General features: G+C 43.5%; 1 protein-coding gene across 1 annotated transcript in view; it reads right to left on the reverse strand.

The window, feature by feature from the left end:
- Positions 1 to 18,739, reverse strand: part of MROH2B (maestro heat like repeat family member 2B) — a 66,296-nt gene extending 47,557 nt beyond the window's left edge. Inside the window, exons 1-10 of the mRNA XM_025168946.2 lie at positions 18,697 to 18,739; positions 12,141 to 12,277; positions 11,338 to 11,500; positions 10,310 to 10,408; positions 5,763 to 5,914; positions 4,231 to 4,371; positions 3,963 to 4,055; positions 3,356 to 3,484; positions 2,112 to 2,181; positions 952 to 1,068 (exon numbers count right to left, since the gene is read on the reverse strand). Coding sequence (XP_025024714.2) covers positions 952 to 1,068; positions 2,112 to 2,181; positions 3,356 to 3,484; positions 3,963 to 4,055; positions 4,231 to 4,371; positions 5,763 to 5,914; positions 10,310 to 10,408; positions 11,338 to 11,500; positions 12,141 to 12,277; positions 18,697 to 18,739 — 1,144 coding nt within the window. The remainder of the gene's footprint in view (positions 1 to 951; positions 1,069 to 2,111; positions 2,182 to 3,355; positions 3,485 to 3,962; positions 4,056 to 4,230; positions 4,372 to 5,762; positions 5,915 to 10,309; positions 10,409 to 11,337; positions 11,501 to 12,140; positions 12,278 to 18,696) is intronic.
- Positions 18,740 to 19,374: the final 635 nt, after the last annotated feature.

Here is a 19,374-nt window from a genome sequence, read left to right on the forward strand (position 1 = left end):
ACCAAAGATTCACCATGAATTTAAGTGAGATTTTACCATGAGCAGTTTGACTCCCAGTTGTTTAAATCACAGTGGCAACAAAAGGGTCTAAACTCACAACACACAAACATTCAATTGTAGAAATAAAGGAAGCTTGGAGGATAAGCAGCAGTTAATGTGTATATGTTTAGTTCAGTTACTTCCTAGTTAAACCTTAATGTGCAGAGACATTTTGTTCCATAACTGGAGCTGAACTTCTGAGGTACTGATTACATTCCTTGGTGGATCTTGATATGGTGATGATATCAAAACAAGTAAATCTTCACATCTGTCCACTTTTTCTTCTAAAGCAGAATTGGGGATTTGGCCTTTAAGATGTTACTGATTTACGGTTCACACCATCCCTCATTATTGTTCACACTGGCAGAGCTCCTGGGAATAATCTCACAATACAGGTAGTCCTCAACTTATGACCATTCATTTAATGACCGTTCAAAGTTATGACAGCGCTGAGAAAAGTTACTTACGACTGGTCCTCGCACTTATGACCGTAGCAGCATCCCCACGGTCACATGATCAAAATTCAGGCACTTGGCAACCAGCATGTATTTATGATGTTTGCAGCATCCCGGGGTCATGTGATCACCATTTGCAACCTTCCCAGGGAGCTTCCAACAAGTAAAGTCAATGGGGGAAGCCAGTTTTGCTTAACAGCCATGTGATTCACTTAACAACCATGATGATTCACTTAATGACTGCAGCAAAAAAGGTTGTAAAATCAGGCGTGACTCATTTAATGATTGCATTGCTTGGTGATAGAAGTTCTGTCCCAATTGTGGTCATAAGTTGAGGACTACCTGTATTTGGAGGCCAGTGATTGTTTATGCATAAAGTAAAGGGCTTGGCATAAATGTGATGCATTCTCTTTTAGATATCTAAGAAATTATTTGGAGAGTAGCCCTTATTACTTACTCTCATCATGGCTCACAATCATTTTTAAATTACTCAAGAATCCAACACGAATATCTTCAGCAGCATCCTTCATCTGAGTCTGCAAGAAGTCTTGTGCATCAATAGGACAGCAGGAGACTGAAGAATGAGAGAGAGAGAATGAGAGAGGCCTTTAGGGAATGCACATTTCTCTCTTCTTGAAATTTCTCCTGACCATCATTCATAGATAGATAGATAGATAGATAGATAGATAGATAGATAGATAGATAGATATAGATAGATGATCGATAGATACATGCATACACATACAAACATACATATACTCAATTCTTCAACACAGTATAGTGGTACCTCGGATCATGAACGCTTCTGTTCACGACCAATTCAGATCACGAACAGCACCGTTTGCAAAATTTTGCTTCCGTTTGCGAAAGCCGGATCGGGTGATGAACAGGATCCGCGGCCATTTTCCCTCCCGTGACACATGGTCGTGGCTTCCTGTAGGGAGGGGGACTCTCCCTCCAAGCAATAACCGCCTCCCCACCCGCCTTCCTGTCCTCCACGCCAGAAGTCACGTCGAGCAAGGTTAGCGTTCTCTCTCTTCGTACTGTATTTTGTGTCATATTTTTGTGGTTTAAAAAAACAACAACATATGGTTCAGAACGGATTAACCGTAATTACATTGAACCTTATGGGAAAATTTGATTTGGGACGCGACCAAAATCGGGTCGCGACCAAATTCAGAGGGGTCAGAACGGATTAACCATATTTACATTGAACCTTATGGGAAAATTTGATTCGGGTCACGACCAATTCGGGTCGCGACTAGAGTCGCGGAACGAATTAAGTTCGTGAACCGAGGTACCACTGTATTCTGAACAATTTGTGGTCAAAATGCATTATTCATGCATAACAGGAGAGCAAACCCTCCCCCCTCAAAGCTTGCAAAAGTTCAATTTTAAGGAAAAAAAGGTCTCCAAGTTATTGGTGGTGGCGGAGAGGGGAAGAAAATAAATGTTTGAATTAGCACAATGAGGACGGAACATGCTCCGTAACCATGGAACGATTGTGTCACTTGGAGAAAACTACTGACCATGCATTTAGGTGAGGTATGGCACTTTGATGAAAACCAGGAAAAAAATACTACTTCTAGAAACAGTTTCCATGATTTTGATCCTCACCAAGGTGACCAAAAGCATCCATCAGCATAGAGCGATGATCTTTGCAAATCTCCTGATGTTCATAACAGGACTGTAAGAAAAAAGAAAAAAGAAGCCTTTATTTATTTTATTTATTTAATTCAGTTTGGTCCCAAATGCTGTACTGGCTGGGCAACGGTAAGAATTCTAGTCTATGATATCTGAAAGGCACCAATTTGACTCTGACTTGATCCACTGCTTGTTTCAGTTGCATTTGCCATTTGTCCTCACAAAGGTAGTTCTCAGGGACATGGGTGGTAGCCAAGATGGCAGTCATGGTCATGCAGTCAAAGCCTATCCCTTTTTGACATGCATGCGTGCAATGCATGCCAAATGGGCTCAGGCTTTGATCACATGGTTGCAAGCACTATCTCAACCTTTTTTTTTTTTTTTTATCTCCCCTGTAGATGCCTCTGATGGTTCATTTTTTCTACCATAGACCTCAGAGGTGGCTATCTGGCTGCCCGCAAAGCCAACTGTTTTCTTTTCCTCTCATAGCCCCGTGAAAGAGGGTTTCAAATTGCAGAAAAGAAAGATGCTAGTTTTACAATGTGACTTCTTGGGGCCCTGTACATTTATGCAACTTCTGTGGGGGTTGAGATCAAATACATCCCTCAGTTTTGCCACGCTTTTTACATGTGGTAGAGGGCTTCACCCTTCTGGGAAGAAGATGTGTTAACTGAACTGCTGGTGGTGATTTCAGGATTATCAACAGTTGGCAGATGACTTTTTCCTCAGCAGGTTCCACATTGAGGGAAAATGTGTTTTTACCCCCAGATGCGCCTCATGATAATGATGTGGCCTATCCCATGTGTTCCTGCTCCTTAATACCTACCATCTTAGCCAGTGGACTGACCTTACTTAATGATAGAGCCTGCCCCAGAATCCTTCCCCGTGCACCCAACTGATAGTTCATGCTACACATTTTGACAAAGAGGAAGTTGGAGCAAAGCAGGCTACACTCAGGAATGATCTGAAAAGCACGCTTGGGGTTATTTCTGTCCCAAGTGCAATTTAGAGTTCTCCTCCCTTATGATCTACACTGAACTCTGAGGTGGTGGCAGAAGGAAAGAAGAAGAAATATCGCAAACTGGTTTTCTCTATGAAACATTTTTTTTCATACAGCTTATTACAGTCTTTTCAATTGGAGGTGGCCACATAGGTTGAATTGTTTAATCAGGCTACTTGTACGGATTCAACAGGCCACAAAGCAGTGTACTACCTACCAGATCACACATAGCTGATTCCCCTTCAAAATCCTGCCTTTCCATAGTAGTCATTTGGATGTTGGGTTTCCAGTCCTGGCGTGAAAACATCTGGGGTTTCTTCTGTAGTGGAAGATTGAGTGGTAGAACCTAGAACAGAGGAAGACATATCAATAGGAAAAACATTATTATTATTGTGAGTCGCACAGTTAGCCAGATGTTTAGACTGGATTTGGCATTTTTATCCACCTATTGAGTTGTTGTTGTTGTTATTTCTGTTGGGCAGCCTGTATTCACTTTAGGGTCTTAGAATTTAATTTGATCAAGTAGCTTCAATATTAAGACTGGGAAAAAAAAAAGAGGGCTGGGAAGTGTCTAGCTGATGAAAAGCTAGCTTGTCATTCAGTGGGTCAAGCTGAATGTTTCTGAAAGGCTCATGGAAAATTAATTTAAAACTTACGGGAGCCACTTTGCATGGAATACCAGCTATTTGGTTTGGCTTTTTTGATGGTGACATCATCATTTGCTGCATGGAAGGCCAACCACATGGTCTGGATCTGATGACAGGGCATAACGATTAATATCTCCTTATTCCAAAAAATGCCCTTGTCAAAGGACATTTTCTTACCTGCTTGAATACAAAGTCACAAAGGGCCTGGAATATCTTCTTTGGTATGGGGGGTTTACACTCTTCACAGACATCCAAAAAAAGGTTAAGCCTCTAAAAACAGGAAGCCATATCTATTAGTAACGTACATGGAACAATGATACATTGCTTTACCATTAAAATAAAATTAATAGCTTCATCTGGAGCACCAGCTGTGCTCTTTCCTAGATCAGGGGGCCCTTCAGATAGTCACTCATGCCCTGGTCACCTCACGGCTGGAAGTGCTTACTTTGGCTATGTAGAAAGAGTCGAGAACTCTGCTGTCCATAAGGATTTTTGGAATGTTCCGTATAATTTCATCTTGCTGCTCTGTACGACGAACCAGTACCCCTAGCATTGGCCACTGAGCTTTCACTGATGCCTCCTTCACCTGCAGAAAAGACAAACAGATTCCCTAATCATGAATCTTAATAAGAACATCATAGCAAGAGCTGTTGCATAGAGATCTGGAAAAACATAATCAGGCTGTCACTTTATACTCATCACAATACTTAAAAGTGTACCAAAATACATGTGAGAATCTCTATTATGATTTTTTTACACCTTATCCATGTATACCCTCTTTTGGGCAGTAGTTGAATCTACATAAAGGGACAGAAATGTTCCCAGTCCATCTTCCTCCTGGCATCTGTTTAGAACAACAGCGATACTTCCTCCCTTTATTTTTAATTCATGATTGTGATATTGTCATGCATCCATCTGTGGCTGGCTACCAGATGGTCTTGATAGTCACAACTTGTTCTCTGATTGGTTAGGATCAGAGATTCAGACCCAAGGAGAAACAAGGGGGAAGATCAGTTGCTGAGTGGAGTTATAAATGCCAATAATAAACAGGCATGAAAAAACAACAACATATATTGGGGTTGAGGAATATTTTCACAGTTTGTCTTGATGACTCCAATTTCAAGTTTCTTCTATGTAGCCATCAGTCCTTTTCACTATAATCCAGTACAATGAGCCAGTCTTGTGGATTTAAGGATGTATTAAATAATTAAGCTAAATAATTGCCTATATAGACAGCCAGTTTGGTATAGTGGTCAAGGCATCAGGCTAGAAACCAAGAAACCATGAGTTCTAGTCCCACCTAGGCACAAAGCCAGCTGGGTGACCTTGGGTCAGTCACTTTCTCTCAGCCCTAGGAAGGAGGCAATGGCAAGACACTTCTGAAATCTTGCCAAGAAAACTGCAGGGACTTGTACAGGTAGTTGCCAGGAGTCAATCCTGACTCAAGGGCACCCCCCAAAAAAGCCAATTGGTAATGCTTAATTTTGTTTAAGGAGTTCAATGGGTATATTATCCTGGCCAGAAGGATATATTTTGAATATCTTTTAAGTGTAGCTGTGGATCAGACAATTATGGCCAGAAATTTTCATCAAATTTTAGATTCTAGATTAGATCTAAATGTAATTCTCATGCATGTACAGTGCTACAATCATTTGAGTTATTACAATGGAAAGTCAGTGCTGCTATGAAATTATAGATTTGGATTGATATGTGCTTGCTCTCTGTTTATGAGCTTGCTTTCAGTCAATATAAAGGAAAGATTTATTACTCTGCATAGTCAAAGATTGTGTTTAGAAACAGCCATTTTTCTGGATGTGTGCTAATACATTTTTGGCCTTTTCTATTTGGTCCTTTTCATTTTTCCCTTTTCCCCCCGTTCATTTTTGCTTTTGTTTTCCTTTTTTATCCTTCCTTTCTTTATCTCTGCATATTAAAGCACATTTTAAAAAATGAGTGAGAACTAAAGATAATACTCACTTTTGTTTCCTCGTCGTTCATCCAATCACTAACCAGATGTTGATAGATGGGAATGACAGGAGCACAGAGCTGGGCTTCAGTCTCTCTTGGGAATGAGCACATTCTCCAGTTTTTATAGTAAAAGTTTATGGCAGTGCAGAAAGTTTCCATAACTGTGAAAGAAACAGAAAGAGGCAAAATGCCTGAGAAGCAATTATCTTGGAATAAATCAGTTTTATGTTGTACAGTAGTTCATTCAAAATAGGATGACCAGGGAAATGTTAGTTGTAATTTGCAACATTTGCATTTATATTCCTAATCTAATTATATTAAATGTCACTGCTAAATTATTAACTATCTATTTGCCTTCTCTTGCAGAAAGGTTCTTTTTCTCCAATATCTTTATTCTGATTTGCATTTTACCTTTTGATCTTTGTTGTTCTGATTTCCATATGCACAAATTAAACACCTTGTGTTTTGTTTGTATATCAGTGGTTGGCCTGGTGGGCAACCTGCTGGAGTGCTCCTACAATGGCAGGGGACCTATTGCTAATGGATGTTCAATGCTGGTATTTACTTTTATTTTTATTTGTTGGATTTCTCCCCCGCCCATCTCCCCCACAATAGGGGACTCTGGGTGACTTACAAAAAACATTAAAACTATAAATATATCTAAAACACATAATACATCCAGAATTAAAACAATACTAAAAAAGGAAAATCCAAGAAGATGGAAAATCAGGCTGTGGACAGCTGGCCACTATGGGGCTAGCCATCCCCCTCCTTGAAGTATTCCCTCCCCACCCCAGGCCAAGTGGCAGAACCAGGTCTTCAAGGCCCTTCGGAAGGCCAGGAGTGAGGGGGCCAATCGCACTTCCGGGGGCAGAATGTTCCAAAGAGTGGGGGCTACCGCAGAGAAGGCCCGCCTTCTGGACCCCGCTAATCGGAGTTCTTTTACTGAGGGGGTCCGAAGCATGCCCTCTCTGTGCGATTGGGTGGGACAGGTTGAAGACATAGGGGAGAGGCAGTCCCTTAGGTAACCTGGCCCCATGCCATGTAGGGCTTTAAAGGTAATAACCAACACCTTGAATTGGACCTGGAAGCAAACTGGTACCCAATGCAGCTCGCGGAGCAATGGTGTTACATGGGCCCTTCTTGGGGCTCCAAAAATAGCCTGCGTGGCCGCATTCTGGACCAGCTGTAGGTTCCAGATACTCTTCAAGGGTAGCCCCATGTAGAGCGCATTGCAGTAGTCTATCTGGGAGATAACAAGGGCATGAGTGACTGTTCGAAGGGCATCCCAATCCAGGAAAGGGCGTAACTGATGCACAACCCGAAGCTGTGCAAAGGCCCTCCTTGCCACGGCTGCCACCTGCTCTTCAAGCAGGAGCCATGAGTCTAGGAGGACCCCCAGATTACGCACTGGGTCTGTCAGGGGTAGTGCCACCCCATCGAGCACCAAAGATGACAAAGTCCCGGATACAGAGAAGCCATTAACCCACAGCCACTCCGTCTTACCAGAGTTCAGCCAAAGCCTGTTGTTCCCCATCCAGACCCTTACAGCCTCCAGGCACCGAGAAAGGGCAGTCACAGCATCACTTACTTCACCTGGGATGGAGATGTATAATTGTGTAACATCAGCGTACTGATGATACCTCATCCCATGGTGGCGGATGATCTCACCCAGAATCCTGCGGCACCCCACAAAGGAGGGGCCGAGGATGGGACCTCTCGCTCCCTATCAACACTGATTGGGATTGGCCCTGAAGAAAGGAGGTGAACCAGCACAAGACTGTGCTGCCCACCCGCAAGTCCCTGAGCCGTCCCAATAGGATACAGTGGTTGATGGTATTGAAAGCCGCTGAGAGATCAAGGAGAGCAAGGATGGTCACACTTCCACCATCCCGCTCCCGCCAGAGATCATCCATAAGCACAACCAATGCTGTTTCCGTTCCATAACCGGGCCTGAAACCTGACTGGAAAGGGTCCAGATAATCTGTTTCCTCCAGAACCCTTTGGATCTGTGAAGCCCCCACTTTCTCAACCCCCTTCCCCAAAAAGGGGAGGTGGGAGACTGGATGAAAGTTGTCCAGTATAGTAGGATCCAGGGAGGGTTTCTTGAAGCACCAACGCCTCCTTGAAGGCGGCCGGAAACACTCCCTCCTGCAAGGATGTAGTAACCATCGCCTGGATCCAACCACGTCACCTCCTGAGCTGCTTTCACCAGCCAGGAGAGGCATGGGTCAAGATGGCAAGTGGTGGCCTTCACAGTCCCTAGGACCCTGTCCACTTCCTCAGGAGCAACAGGATAAAACTGTTCCCAGATAACTGGGTAAGAACGGTCCCCCGGTATCTCCCCAGACCCTGCCCCACACTCGGAGTCTAACTTGGAATGAGTCCAAGCGACTTTGTCCTGCAGATGCTCTGAAAATTCCTCTGCATGGCCCTGCAAATGAACCTCCACATCCCCCTTGCCAAGGAGGGACCTACTGATCCTAAACAGGGCCACCGGGCGGCATTCTGCAGACGCGATAAGGGTGGAGAAGTATTGATGCTTCACCACCCTTATTGCCACAATGTAGGCCTTAACAGCGGCTCTAACCTGTGTTCGGTCGGATTCAGTCTTTGTTTTCCTCCAGCGGCACTCTAGATGTCTCTTGACCCTCTTCAGCACCCTCAACTCCTCCGTAAACCACGGGGAGTGTCGGGGCTGATGTGGCAAGAGAGGTTGCATGGGCGCGATCCTGTCCAAGGCCCCAGTCGCCTTCCTATTCCAAGCAGCAGCCAAGGCCTCTGCTGGACCGTGCAGCAAGTCCACAGGAATATCCCCCAGCTCCCTCTGAAACCCTGACAGGTCCATCAGGCGCCGGGGGGGGGGGGGGCGGACCAATCACATGGGTCCTGCCTCCCTGTGGAGGGGGGTGGCATAGGAGAAACTCAGGGTCACCAGGACGTGATCTGACCATGACAACAGGGAAAGCTGTAAATCTCCCCTCAGATCACTTTGCCATTGCTCCGACAAGAAAACCAAATCCGGCATTTGGCCACTGTCTCGGGTTGGGTCCTGCACCATTTGCGACAGGCCCATGGCTGCCATGGTAGCCATGAACTCCCGAGCCACATCCGAGGACTGCCCCAGGGATGGCAGGTTGAAGTCCCCCAGAACCATAAGCCTGGGGAACTCCACTGCCAGCCCCGCGATGGCCTCCAGCAGCTCAGGCAGGGAGGCTGCCACGCAGCAGGGAGGCTGGTACAATAGCAGAACTCCCCACTGTTCGCAGGAGCCCAACCTAATGAACAGTGTCTCACAGCCAGAAACTTGTGGAGCAATGCCCCTGAAGGGAACTAGAGATTCCCGGATCACAATAGCCACCCCTCCTCCCCTGCCCTGGCATCTTGGCTGGTGCCACACCATGAACCCAGCTGGGCACATTTCTGAGAGGGTCACCCCCCCTTGGGGCCCAGCCTGGTCTCAGTAATACATGCCCAGTCTGCCCCCTCCTCAGTGATCAAGTCACATATCAGGGGGGCCTTGTTGTTAACCAACCTGGCATTAAGCAGCAGCAGCTGAAAGCCAGGGCCCCTACGAACCTGCTAACCAGGACCTGGGAATGATCCAGGAGGGCCAGAACACGCCACTGGTGAGACATACCAGGGGCGTCTTCCCCGAATATGGCCTGCCCTCCAGCTCCCGCCATAACATCCCCTGCCCGTCACCACCTTGATGGTGTAGCCCACCGCATAGCCCCCGGGGGTTCTGGGCCCAAATACCTCCCTGCCTGGACCTCCCGGGCCCCCAATCCGAGGCAAGGGTGCCTCCTTCCAATCAGTCATCCTCATTCACACCCAAACGCTCACCAGTGAGGGAGGGTCACCCCGGCACACCAGCTCACGCTCTTGGCACCGCCAGGACCCACCCCCACCAAACCATACATACCCCCACACCCTCTGCCACCCTGCACGACCTCTCTCACTAGTCGGCAGGGTGGACACCCGACTCACTCCCTCACACCTCCTGTCTCCCACCCAGAAGGTGGATCCTAGTATCCTGACACACTCCCAGACTCCCTCCCAGACTCTCACTCCCAGGAGGGAGTCCCAGACTCACACCGGAGGGACCCTGCGGTTCTCCACTGGCCCTGGGGGTGGGGCTTAATGGGGGTGGCTAGATTCTTAATCCCCAGTTCGCTGGTCTTAGAACCAGGGGCTGTTGGCGTCGTATGCTGTCCGGCTGCTCCCCTGTCCGCTGCTCCTCCAACACCAAACAATCCTCCTCCGTCAATGGGCCCGCCTAACTCTTAATCTTGCCTCCTAATAGACTCTCTTCCAGACTAGTTTCCTTAAATTCTGCAAATTCTACTCCTGCTACTCAAAACAGTCTTACCTATAAGTCTGAAGGAGTCCATGGACTGAAATTATTAATTATTTTTCCAAACTGGTGGAGTGAATAGACTAAAATGGAGAATTAACACTAATGATGAATCCCAAATCTGAAAGGATATGCTTTAACCTTTGAGGAAGAATTGGCTAATAGGCTAAATGAAAAAAGATAATATTTTCTCACTTACCAAAACACACTGCTTCCTTCATATGGCTGATCATGGGCATCTTTAGAATCATTCTTATATACACACAAGTTAAAGACAAAAATGGGATACACTTAAGTGCTGCAGGAGTGAAAAAAAAACACATATGTGTGTTAAATACTAATGAGTGAAGCAACCATGGGGAATGTGGGGCAGGCCTCTCCTTGTTCAGTTAGCTCCTTCCAACTAATTGCCCATCCCAAGACATTTGCTAATTGATTCAGCCAACTACTAGGCTACATAAATACAGTATATTTTAAACTGATATATAGTTCCATGGCCTTTTCTTTTTATGCTGACAGGTGACAGTGAAGATGAGAAGCAGCAGCAGCAGTGATCTTGCTGCTCTGAAACAGGAGAAAGGAGCTGGAAGGCCTCAGTGTCACCTTGCCTAGAGCTCCCTCAAACCTGACGATGCTCTTGGTCATTCCCCAAATGTTGCTACCTGGCATCCCTTTTAAAAAATTAACTAAGTACCTGGAAATACCAGGAATCAATGCTTTTAAAATAATGATTGTAGGGAAAAAAGGCTATAGAAAGTAATAAAAAGACTACAGAGAAATGACTAAAGAGATGTCAACGTTCTAGCAATCAGCAGCGGAAAAACACACTAAGAATTACAAAGACCAGTGGAAGAATTTCTCTCCTGATTTGGTACATTGCATGTTTGCCTTCAATGTGTGATCAATACATTTAGTTGTAGCAATACATTTTAATCAAAATAATTTTAATTCTGTTATTGCCTACACTTTGAGCAACCATTTGTTTCATATACTGTAGTTCTGAATTCGGCTAAGTCTTTTTTTTTTTTGTAGGTGAAATTTCAATGTTACTATTGAAATGTGGCTCATCCTAGGTTGCATCTCATAGGATTTGGTCAGATCATTCCTTGGAATCAGTTTGCACAGCATATTAGATCACTAACCCTCTAGTCTTACAGAGAAAGGAGCAGTTCCTGCTTGAAACAAAACACCCAACCATGAAGGAAGAACTGCTGGAGAATGCTATACCATAATGAGATGCCAGGTTCCCCAGAGTCATCAGTACCATGTGGTGTGGGAGCATCCCAGTCTTCATATTCCTCTGAAGTTCGTACATGACGTCATTGAAATGAGAGTTGGCCAGAGCTAGAAGGATCATGCTGGCATGGGCACTGATTTTCATAGGAGCTTCCTACGAAGGCAAAAAAAAAAAAAAAGTAAGGAATTATTGTCAGCCACTTAGTTCTTAAATACAGTAGAGTCTCGTTTAACCGACCTTCGCCTATCCGACATTCTGTCTTATCCGACGCCCCTAAAAAAAACACAACAACACGCATAAATCGGCGACGAGAAAAGTGTGCCGCTTGTTTGCAAGCGTGAGTGTACTCTTTCTTGTTGCTCCTGACGGTGCGGCGCCGCAACGCAAAAATTGATTGCAACAGGCGCAGCGGATTGGTTGTTGTTGGGTTTTTTTACCGCACTCAATCGTTACTGTGTGTTATCCGACATTTTCGCTTATCCAACATTCTGCTGGCCCGTTTATATCGGATAAGCGAGACTCTACTGTACTATTAAAATGAGGTTAGCTCTCAATAAATGGGGAGCGTGTGTTCAGCATGAACTAGGTGGGAGAAAAGATGCAGCTAAACATAGGACTACCATTTTCAGTGGCAATCCATTACCCTTTCTGTAGTCTAAGAAGAAGCATCTTGTATAGCATGGGCATTTTTAGCACAAGGTCAGTCCAAAGGTGATGAAAACAGTTTTCCAGATAAAGTGTGCTATAAAGCCTTTGACTCACCATAGTGTTGATTTTATGCAACAGGCCCTACCTCATTTACCATCTCCTGGGCCAAAATATTGATGGCCAACTTGACATTAAGCTTCCCAACCATCTTGCTGATGTCTTGAACAGCTTGTTCAGCATTCTGCAGGCATTCCAAATAGGAATAGATGTAATCGTAAATCTCTGAAAGGTAGCAAAGAAGAATTTGGAGTGTCACCCTTGATGAGGGCCTGATTTGCCTGTGACAAAGATCCATAATGGTATTACTACTTAAGCTTCAGACCAATGTTTCTCAACCTTGACAATTTTAAGATGCGTGGACTTCAGCTCCCAGAATTCCCCAGCCAGTATGGTTGAGAAACACTGTGTTAGACAGTTTCTCTTATATTGTTAGAATTATGACTCACTTCAGAACATGGTGAACTGACTTACAGATGCCATTTATAATGCAATGTTTCTGTAAGTCCACCGGAGCCAGTATCTTTTCACTAACCCTTGTTTTTCTAATTTGGCATCTTGACACACAGTCAGAGCCTGCAGGGATATTTAAATGGGCTTTCAGTTCAAACCCACATCCAGAGGGTTTCATGTTGAGGAAGGTTGATATAAAATATTGATATTTTTGCCTTTTACTGTAAGGTTAAATAAAAAGCATATCCCAAGATGCTATTTGCGTTGGGGTGAATTCTCCATTGTTCTTAGTATGGAATTTTATTCCCCCCTGAAATGCCACCTCCAAATACTAGTTTAAGGAGAAAAAACAAGGATTTTCCTCAGGATTACAGCAGAGAAGGAAAATATCATGAGCACCATCCTCAGTTTAATCCAGTGTTTCTCAACCTTAGCAACTTTAAGATACGTGGACTTCAGCTCCCAGAATTCCCCAGCCAGCATGGCTGGCTAGAGAATTCTGGGAGTTGGAGTTCACGTATCTTAAAGTTGCCACGGTTGAGAAACACTGGTTTAATCAGCAGAGGCAATCTTGCTAAGTAATGTCAGAGTAAATTAACTCCAGTAATCTTCCAGAAAGATGGCCCATTGGCCAACAGAGGATGCAAACAGGACTGCCAAAAAAGATCATTTCTCACTACCACCTGCATTATTACAGAAGGTAGCAAGTAAGGTACACTTTCAATAGCGCCTCAGAAAATCCTATTAGTGCTTGGAAAAGTTCTTGGGGGAGAAATCGGTCATGTTGTGTTTTTGCGTGGATTCATCTATCCTCAGGGACAGCAATAAGAAACTCCCTCTTTGTTCTTTGCTTTATTCCTGTTCTGCCTTCCTCTGATTGGAAGCACGGTGGCAGGCAAGAGGGGGCAACTGAAATGCATGCTGTAATATTGTCATGCAAACTCTTCCCATTTTGTACTTGCATTGCAACATTTCATGCAACTATGTAAGCTTGCATTGTGATGTCACGGTGAACATTTTGTAATTTTATAAACCCCCAACTAAAACCAGAACTTGTATTGACTGATGAGCATGGTAGATGTGTTGGGTGGAAGTTAATTTGCATGAGGCTAAGACTGATATTGGGAATTTATGTCCCAAATTAGGACAAAGTATTGCTCTCTCTACAGAGAGACTAATGGGCTTTTCTTATGAAAATTGGTGTTTGATGGGGGATTGGAACGGAGTGGTCTCCACACAACTAGATAGAACTTCTGAGAAAAATATTCAAATTACAGAAGGCCAATTACCAAAAGATTTTGTTTGTTTATTTGTTTGATGGACAATTTAGGGCTTGTTGATATATGGAGACAAAAAAATGGCAATTCAAGAGAGTATACATATTGTTCTGAAAGACATAGATCCTTTTCAAGAATATATATAATTTGGATTTCGAAGAATTTGGCGACCAAGGTTCATAAAGTAGAGATATTACCAAAGATTTTTTCAGATCATAATCCTGTGGGTTTGGTTTATAAAAGGAAATCCAGTTCTTTTAGATGGAGTCTAAACAAAATGTTGCTACACAAGGAAGCAATAGTGGAGGATTGTAAAAAGAAGTTAAAAGAATTCTTTGAAAATAATTTAGATGAAGGTGCTGCTTGAAGAATGGTTTGGGATGCAAGCAAAACTTTTACCAGAGGTTATTTTATACAACACAATAGTGAATTTAAGAGGCAAGAGAAAACACAAGCTATTTTGGATGAGATAAAAAGAATAGAAGAATAATTAAAGAAATTTCCAGAGAAGTATTTCTCAACAAATTAAGCTTTTACAACAACAGCTATCTATATTAACAGTAAGAGAAATGGAAATAAAAATGAACTATATAAAGCAAAAAACCTTTGAGTTTGCAAACAAACCAGGGAAATGGTTGGCATATAAATTACAAAAAGAAAAAAAAGATAATGATATTGAAACTACAAGAGGAAGATAATTAATGGATAATGGGGCCATGCAAAAAGCATTTAATCAGTAATATTCCAATTTGTATACAGGTTGTCCTCACTTAATGACCATTTGTTTAGTGACTGTTCAACATTATGCCGAAAAAAGTGAATTACAACCGGTGCCTGAAGTTACAACCATTGCAGCACCCCATAGTCATGTGATCACAATCCGGGTGCTTGGCAACCAGCTCACACTTATGATGGTTGTAACATCTCAGGGTCACATGATCACCATTTGCAACCTTCCCAGCCAGCTTCTGGCAAGCAAAGTCAATGGGGAATGGCGTGATTCACTTAATGACTGCATGATTTGATACACACATCAGCATCAGTCAGAAAATGAGAAGCCAGGACTGGGACAAAATTGACACCCTAACCTACAGGAAAATAGAAAAGAATATCATTGACCACACAACCAGGCAAAAGCAAAAGTTTAACAAATGCCAAAACAGTCAACCAAAACCAATGCTGGATCCCGCCCGCATTGTCATCAATTTGACGGAACACCAACTCGCGCCAGAAGAAACTGCCATCCTAGCCAAGGGAGGAAACTTCACAATCACACCCCCCAGAGTTCCTGTGGAAGATATCATCGCCAATGTGGAATCAGCCATCCGCCACCATCCTGAAGAGGAAGCAGAGGAAATAAGGGGCGAAATAGCAAGGAACCTACAGAGAGCAAAGCCCCCCACCAGCAACATAACGAAGAAAGAGAGAAATGCCATAGAAACCCTCAATTCAGACCCCGACATCATCATCCTGCTGGCTGACAAGGGCAACGCCACGGTAATTATGAAAACAGATGAATACAAAGACAAAGTTAGAGAACTACTAGACCCCACCACATACAGAAAACTAAAACGGGATCCGACCAGCAAAATCATGAAACAAACCAACACTCTGACGAGGAGCTCCTCCCTTCACCCCAACGTACTTCAACGCGTATGCAAGACAGAGGCCCTTACACCCAGACTATACGGACTCCCCAAAATCTACAAAGACTCGATCCCACTCAGACCCATCGTAAGCGCCATTGGCTCCCCGACATATGAATTATCCAAACATCTGGCCACCCTTCTACAGACCCACGTTGGACAGACTCCAGCCCACATCAGAGACTCAGGACATTTCATCGACAAAATCAGCACCCTGAAACTCAACCCCACGGACAAACTGGTCAGCTTTGACGTGGTCTCCCTGTTCACCAAGGTACCAGTGAGGGACACCCTGGCACTCATCAAACAGATCTTCCCAGAAGACATCACAGCCTTATTTCAGCACTGCCTAACAACCAGTTACTTCCTATGGGATAATGAGTACTACGAACAGATGGAAGATGTCGCCATGGGAAGCCCCCTGAGCCCAGTCGTAGCAAATTTCTACATGGAACATTTTGAAAAACAGGCTTTAGAAACCACACCCGTTACCCCAACAGTCTGGTTCCGATTTGTGGATGACACCTACACAATTTGGAGTCAGGATGAAGAAGACCTAGAGAAGTTCCTGAACCACCTAAACAGCGTCCACCCCAATATACAATTCACCATGGAAAAAGAAGTGGACGGCCAACTTCCATTTCTAGACACGTTGGTCATACGCAAACCAGACCTCAAATTAGGACACAAAGTCTACAGAAAACCCACCCACACAGACCGGTACCTACACAAAAACTCCAACCACCACCCACGTCAGAAAAGAGGCATTATCAAAACCCTCATGGATCGTGCCAATCGGATCTGCGAAACCCAATTCCTAAACTCTGAACTTAACCACCTTAATTGGGTCCTAAAACCGAATGGCTACTCCAAGAATGAAATAAAAAGAGCCATCAAACCAAGAAAACAACATGCGACTGAAGAAGAAAAACAGCCACCCACCAACAAAGTATTTCTGCCCTACATCAAAGGGGTCACAGACCGCATGGGAAAACTGATGGAAAAACACAATTTCCAAACAATCTTCAGACCCACCAGAAAAGTAAAAGAAGTGCTAAAATCAGCAAAAGACAAAAGGGATCCCCTCACCGCCGCAGGAGTATACCGCATACCATGCAATTGCGGGCAAGTATACATCGGGACCACAAAACGCAGCATCCATACCAGGATAAAAGAACACGAAAGACACTGCAGACTACAGCAACCAGAAAAATCTGCAGTAGCTGAACATGCTCTCAAGCACACTGGACACAAAATCCTATTTGAAAACAGAGATACTGGACAACACCAACAGCCACTATACCAGGCTATACCAAGAAGCCATTGAGATTCACAAACACCAGCACAGGTTCAATAAAAAAGAGGAGAGTCTAAAAATCAACAAAACCTGGCTACCAATCCTGAAAAATACAGCCTGCAAAAGGTCAACGAAGTCAGCTCAACCACCAGGACATGTGAACAGTTCACACAATGAACTTGCTAATCACCCCCAGCAGCCCCTCGTTAACAATTCAATAGAAGAAAAAACCCTGCCTAATCCCCAGGAAGATACACACAGATTCTGACACCAAAACAAGCAGCCACTCAGTAACCCAACCCTCCCCACACACCCCCAATCCCCCATTTCCTCCCCCCCCTCAGATCTCTATAAATACCCACAAAAGGGTCACATCACCCTGGGCACAGAGAGAACTGCTCCTGTCTGTGCTCCTGCACTCTGAAGATGCCGGTCACAGGTGCTGGCAAAACGTTAGGAAACAAAACTTCCAGAACATGGCCACACAGCCCGGAAGACCCACACCAATCATCAACTGCATGATTTACTTAATGACCATGTGATTCACTTAATGAGCACAGCGATTTGCTTAACAACCACCACAAAAAAGGTTGTAAAATTGGGTCTGGTCATGTGATGATTCTCTTAACAACCACATCGCTTAGTGACCTAAATTCTGGTCCCAGTTGTGGCCACTAAGCAAAGACTACCGGTAAAGGGCAAGACATTTCTCTGGAGAAAATAGATGAATACCTTAAAAAAACAAAATTTACTGAGGATTATAGAGGAACAGAAACAGATTATGAATGGACCTATAACAATATGGGAAGTTTGTGAAGCTATAAAAAAGATTAAAACAGGAAAGGTGCCTGGACCAGACAGATTACCAGGTTCTTATTGTAAATGTTTTGAGGATGAACTTACAACCTTTACAAAATACGATGAATTTTATTTTATAGGGAAGAAAGATGCCAGAGAGTTGGAAAGAGGCCAATATAGCATTAATACTTAAAGAAGGACAAGATCTGACTTTAACAAGAAACTATAGGCCGATATCATTATTGAATAATGGCTACAAGTTATTTACAATGATTCTGGCTAATAGACTGAAAATAATTTTGCAAGAAATTATTCATGAGGATCAATATGGGTTTTTACCTAAAAGACAGTTAAATGACAATATTAGAAATGTGTTGGATACTTTGGAATATTTGGAGCAACTTAATGAAAAACAAGCCACATTGTTTTTCTTAGATGCAGAGAAGGCCTTTGACAATTTGAACTGGGCTTTTTTGTTCAAAGTTTTGGAAGATACGAACTTTGGAGAGAACTTTATAAAATGGGTAAGATTGATTTATACTTCGCCAAAAGCACAAATAACTGTTAATGGAGATCTAACAAAGCCTTGTGAGATACAAACAGGAATAAGACAGGGATACCGACTATCCCCTCTCTTGTTTATTTTAGTCCTTGAAATATTGAACAGAGATATAAGACAAGATGAGAGGATTGTGGGAGTAAAGATTAAAAAAGAAATGTATAAGTTAAAGGCTTTTGCAGATGACTTTATTTTCTCCCTTGTTTACAGCCTCTTTGAAAATTCTCCCCTTTCTCCTTCTTTTGTTTCATTAGAACCTTGAGTTTCTGTGTCTTTTTGTTAATAAAAATATTTGTAAAACTGTGTCAGGTACTGATTGTAGATTGAAGGATTCCTGGGTGACATTTTTATAATAATTAAAAGTTCTTATTGTTTTATTGAATCATTATACAAATATTTTTAAAAGAAAGCATTTTGGTATGACCTTCATTTCTGAAGTCTCCTACAATACCACTCCACTCTGTACTGACATGGTTCCTGAACATAAGCTGAAAAGAGATCCCTCAGCCCTGAATACCTACAGCTAGATATTTTCTGTGCTCCTGGGATGGTGAAGTTTTTTTTTGTTCTGTGTCTCCCAAGAAAATGGCCTGGCACCTCTTTGTCCCACTTACCTTTCCTTATCTTTAAATCGAAAGATGGATCGGTTATGAACATTGCCAAGGAACGCTCTCATTTCACAGGCTAGCAGTGCCGTTGAATTAACTACAGTTGGCCTGTCTGGCTAATCACTTTAGTAAACCACTCCAGGGCATATTTTCTTGGATGTAAATCTTGCTGAGCTCAGTGGGGCTTACTCCAAAGTAAAGATATACAAGATTACAGCTTAAGTTAAAACAAAATGATAATAACAACCCAACAGTTGTGTTATTGTGATATGGGTGATGGTGTCATCCTTTATTAAAGCTCCTTGCACTGGCCAATGAGGACACTTCAGGCAGCTTGGGACTGTTGACACCATCAAGGCGTGATTGCAATCCTTCCTAACCTGGTGCCTTTCAAATGAGCTGGGCTGCAGCTTGCTTGCTTGCTTGTTTTATTATTTATAGGCTACCTGACTCCCAAATGACTCTGAGTGGCTTACAGCAAGAAACCCAAAAATATATCAAAAACATATAGCCCAAGTCACTGAGGATGGGCAGTGAGATCTTTAACTTGGCAGTGGGGTGTGGCAGGAGGAGACACAGAACCAAGGGAAATGCCTATGTTGCATCCTTCCCCTTTAAACCACTCCATCCCTCTACATGGGGTGAAGCTATCTGCACCACTGCCAGGAAAGAGCAGTACAGAGA

The sequence above is a fragment of the Python bivittatus genome, unplaced genomic scaffold, assembly GCF_059951505.1.
Source record: "Python bivittatus isolate LINGU-HERP-01145 unplaced genomic scaffold, Pbiv_v1 ctg000580_np1212, whole genome shotgun sequence".
Taxonomy (NCBI): Eukaryota; Metazoa; Chordata; class Lepidosauria; order Squamata; family Pythonidae; genus Python; species Python bivittatus.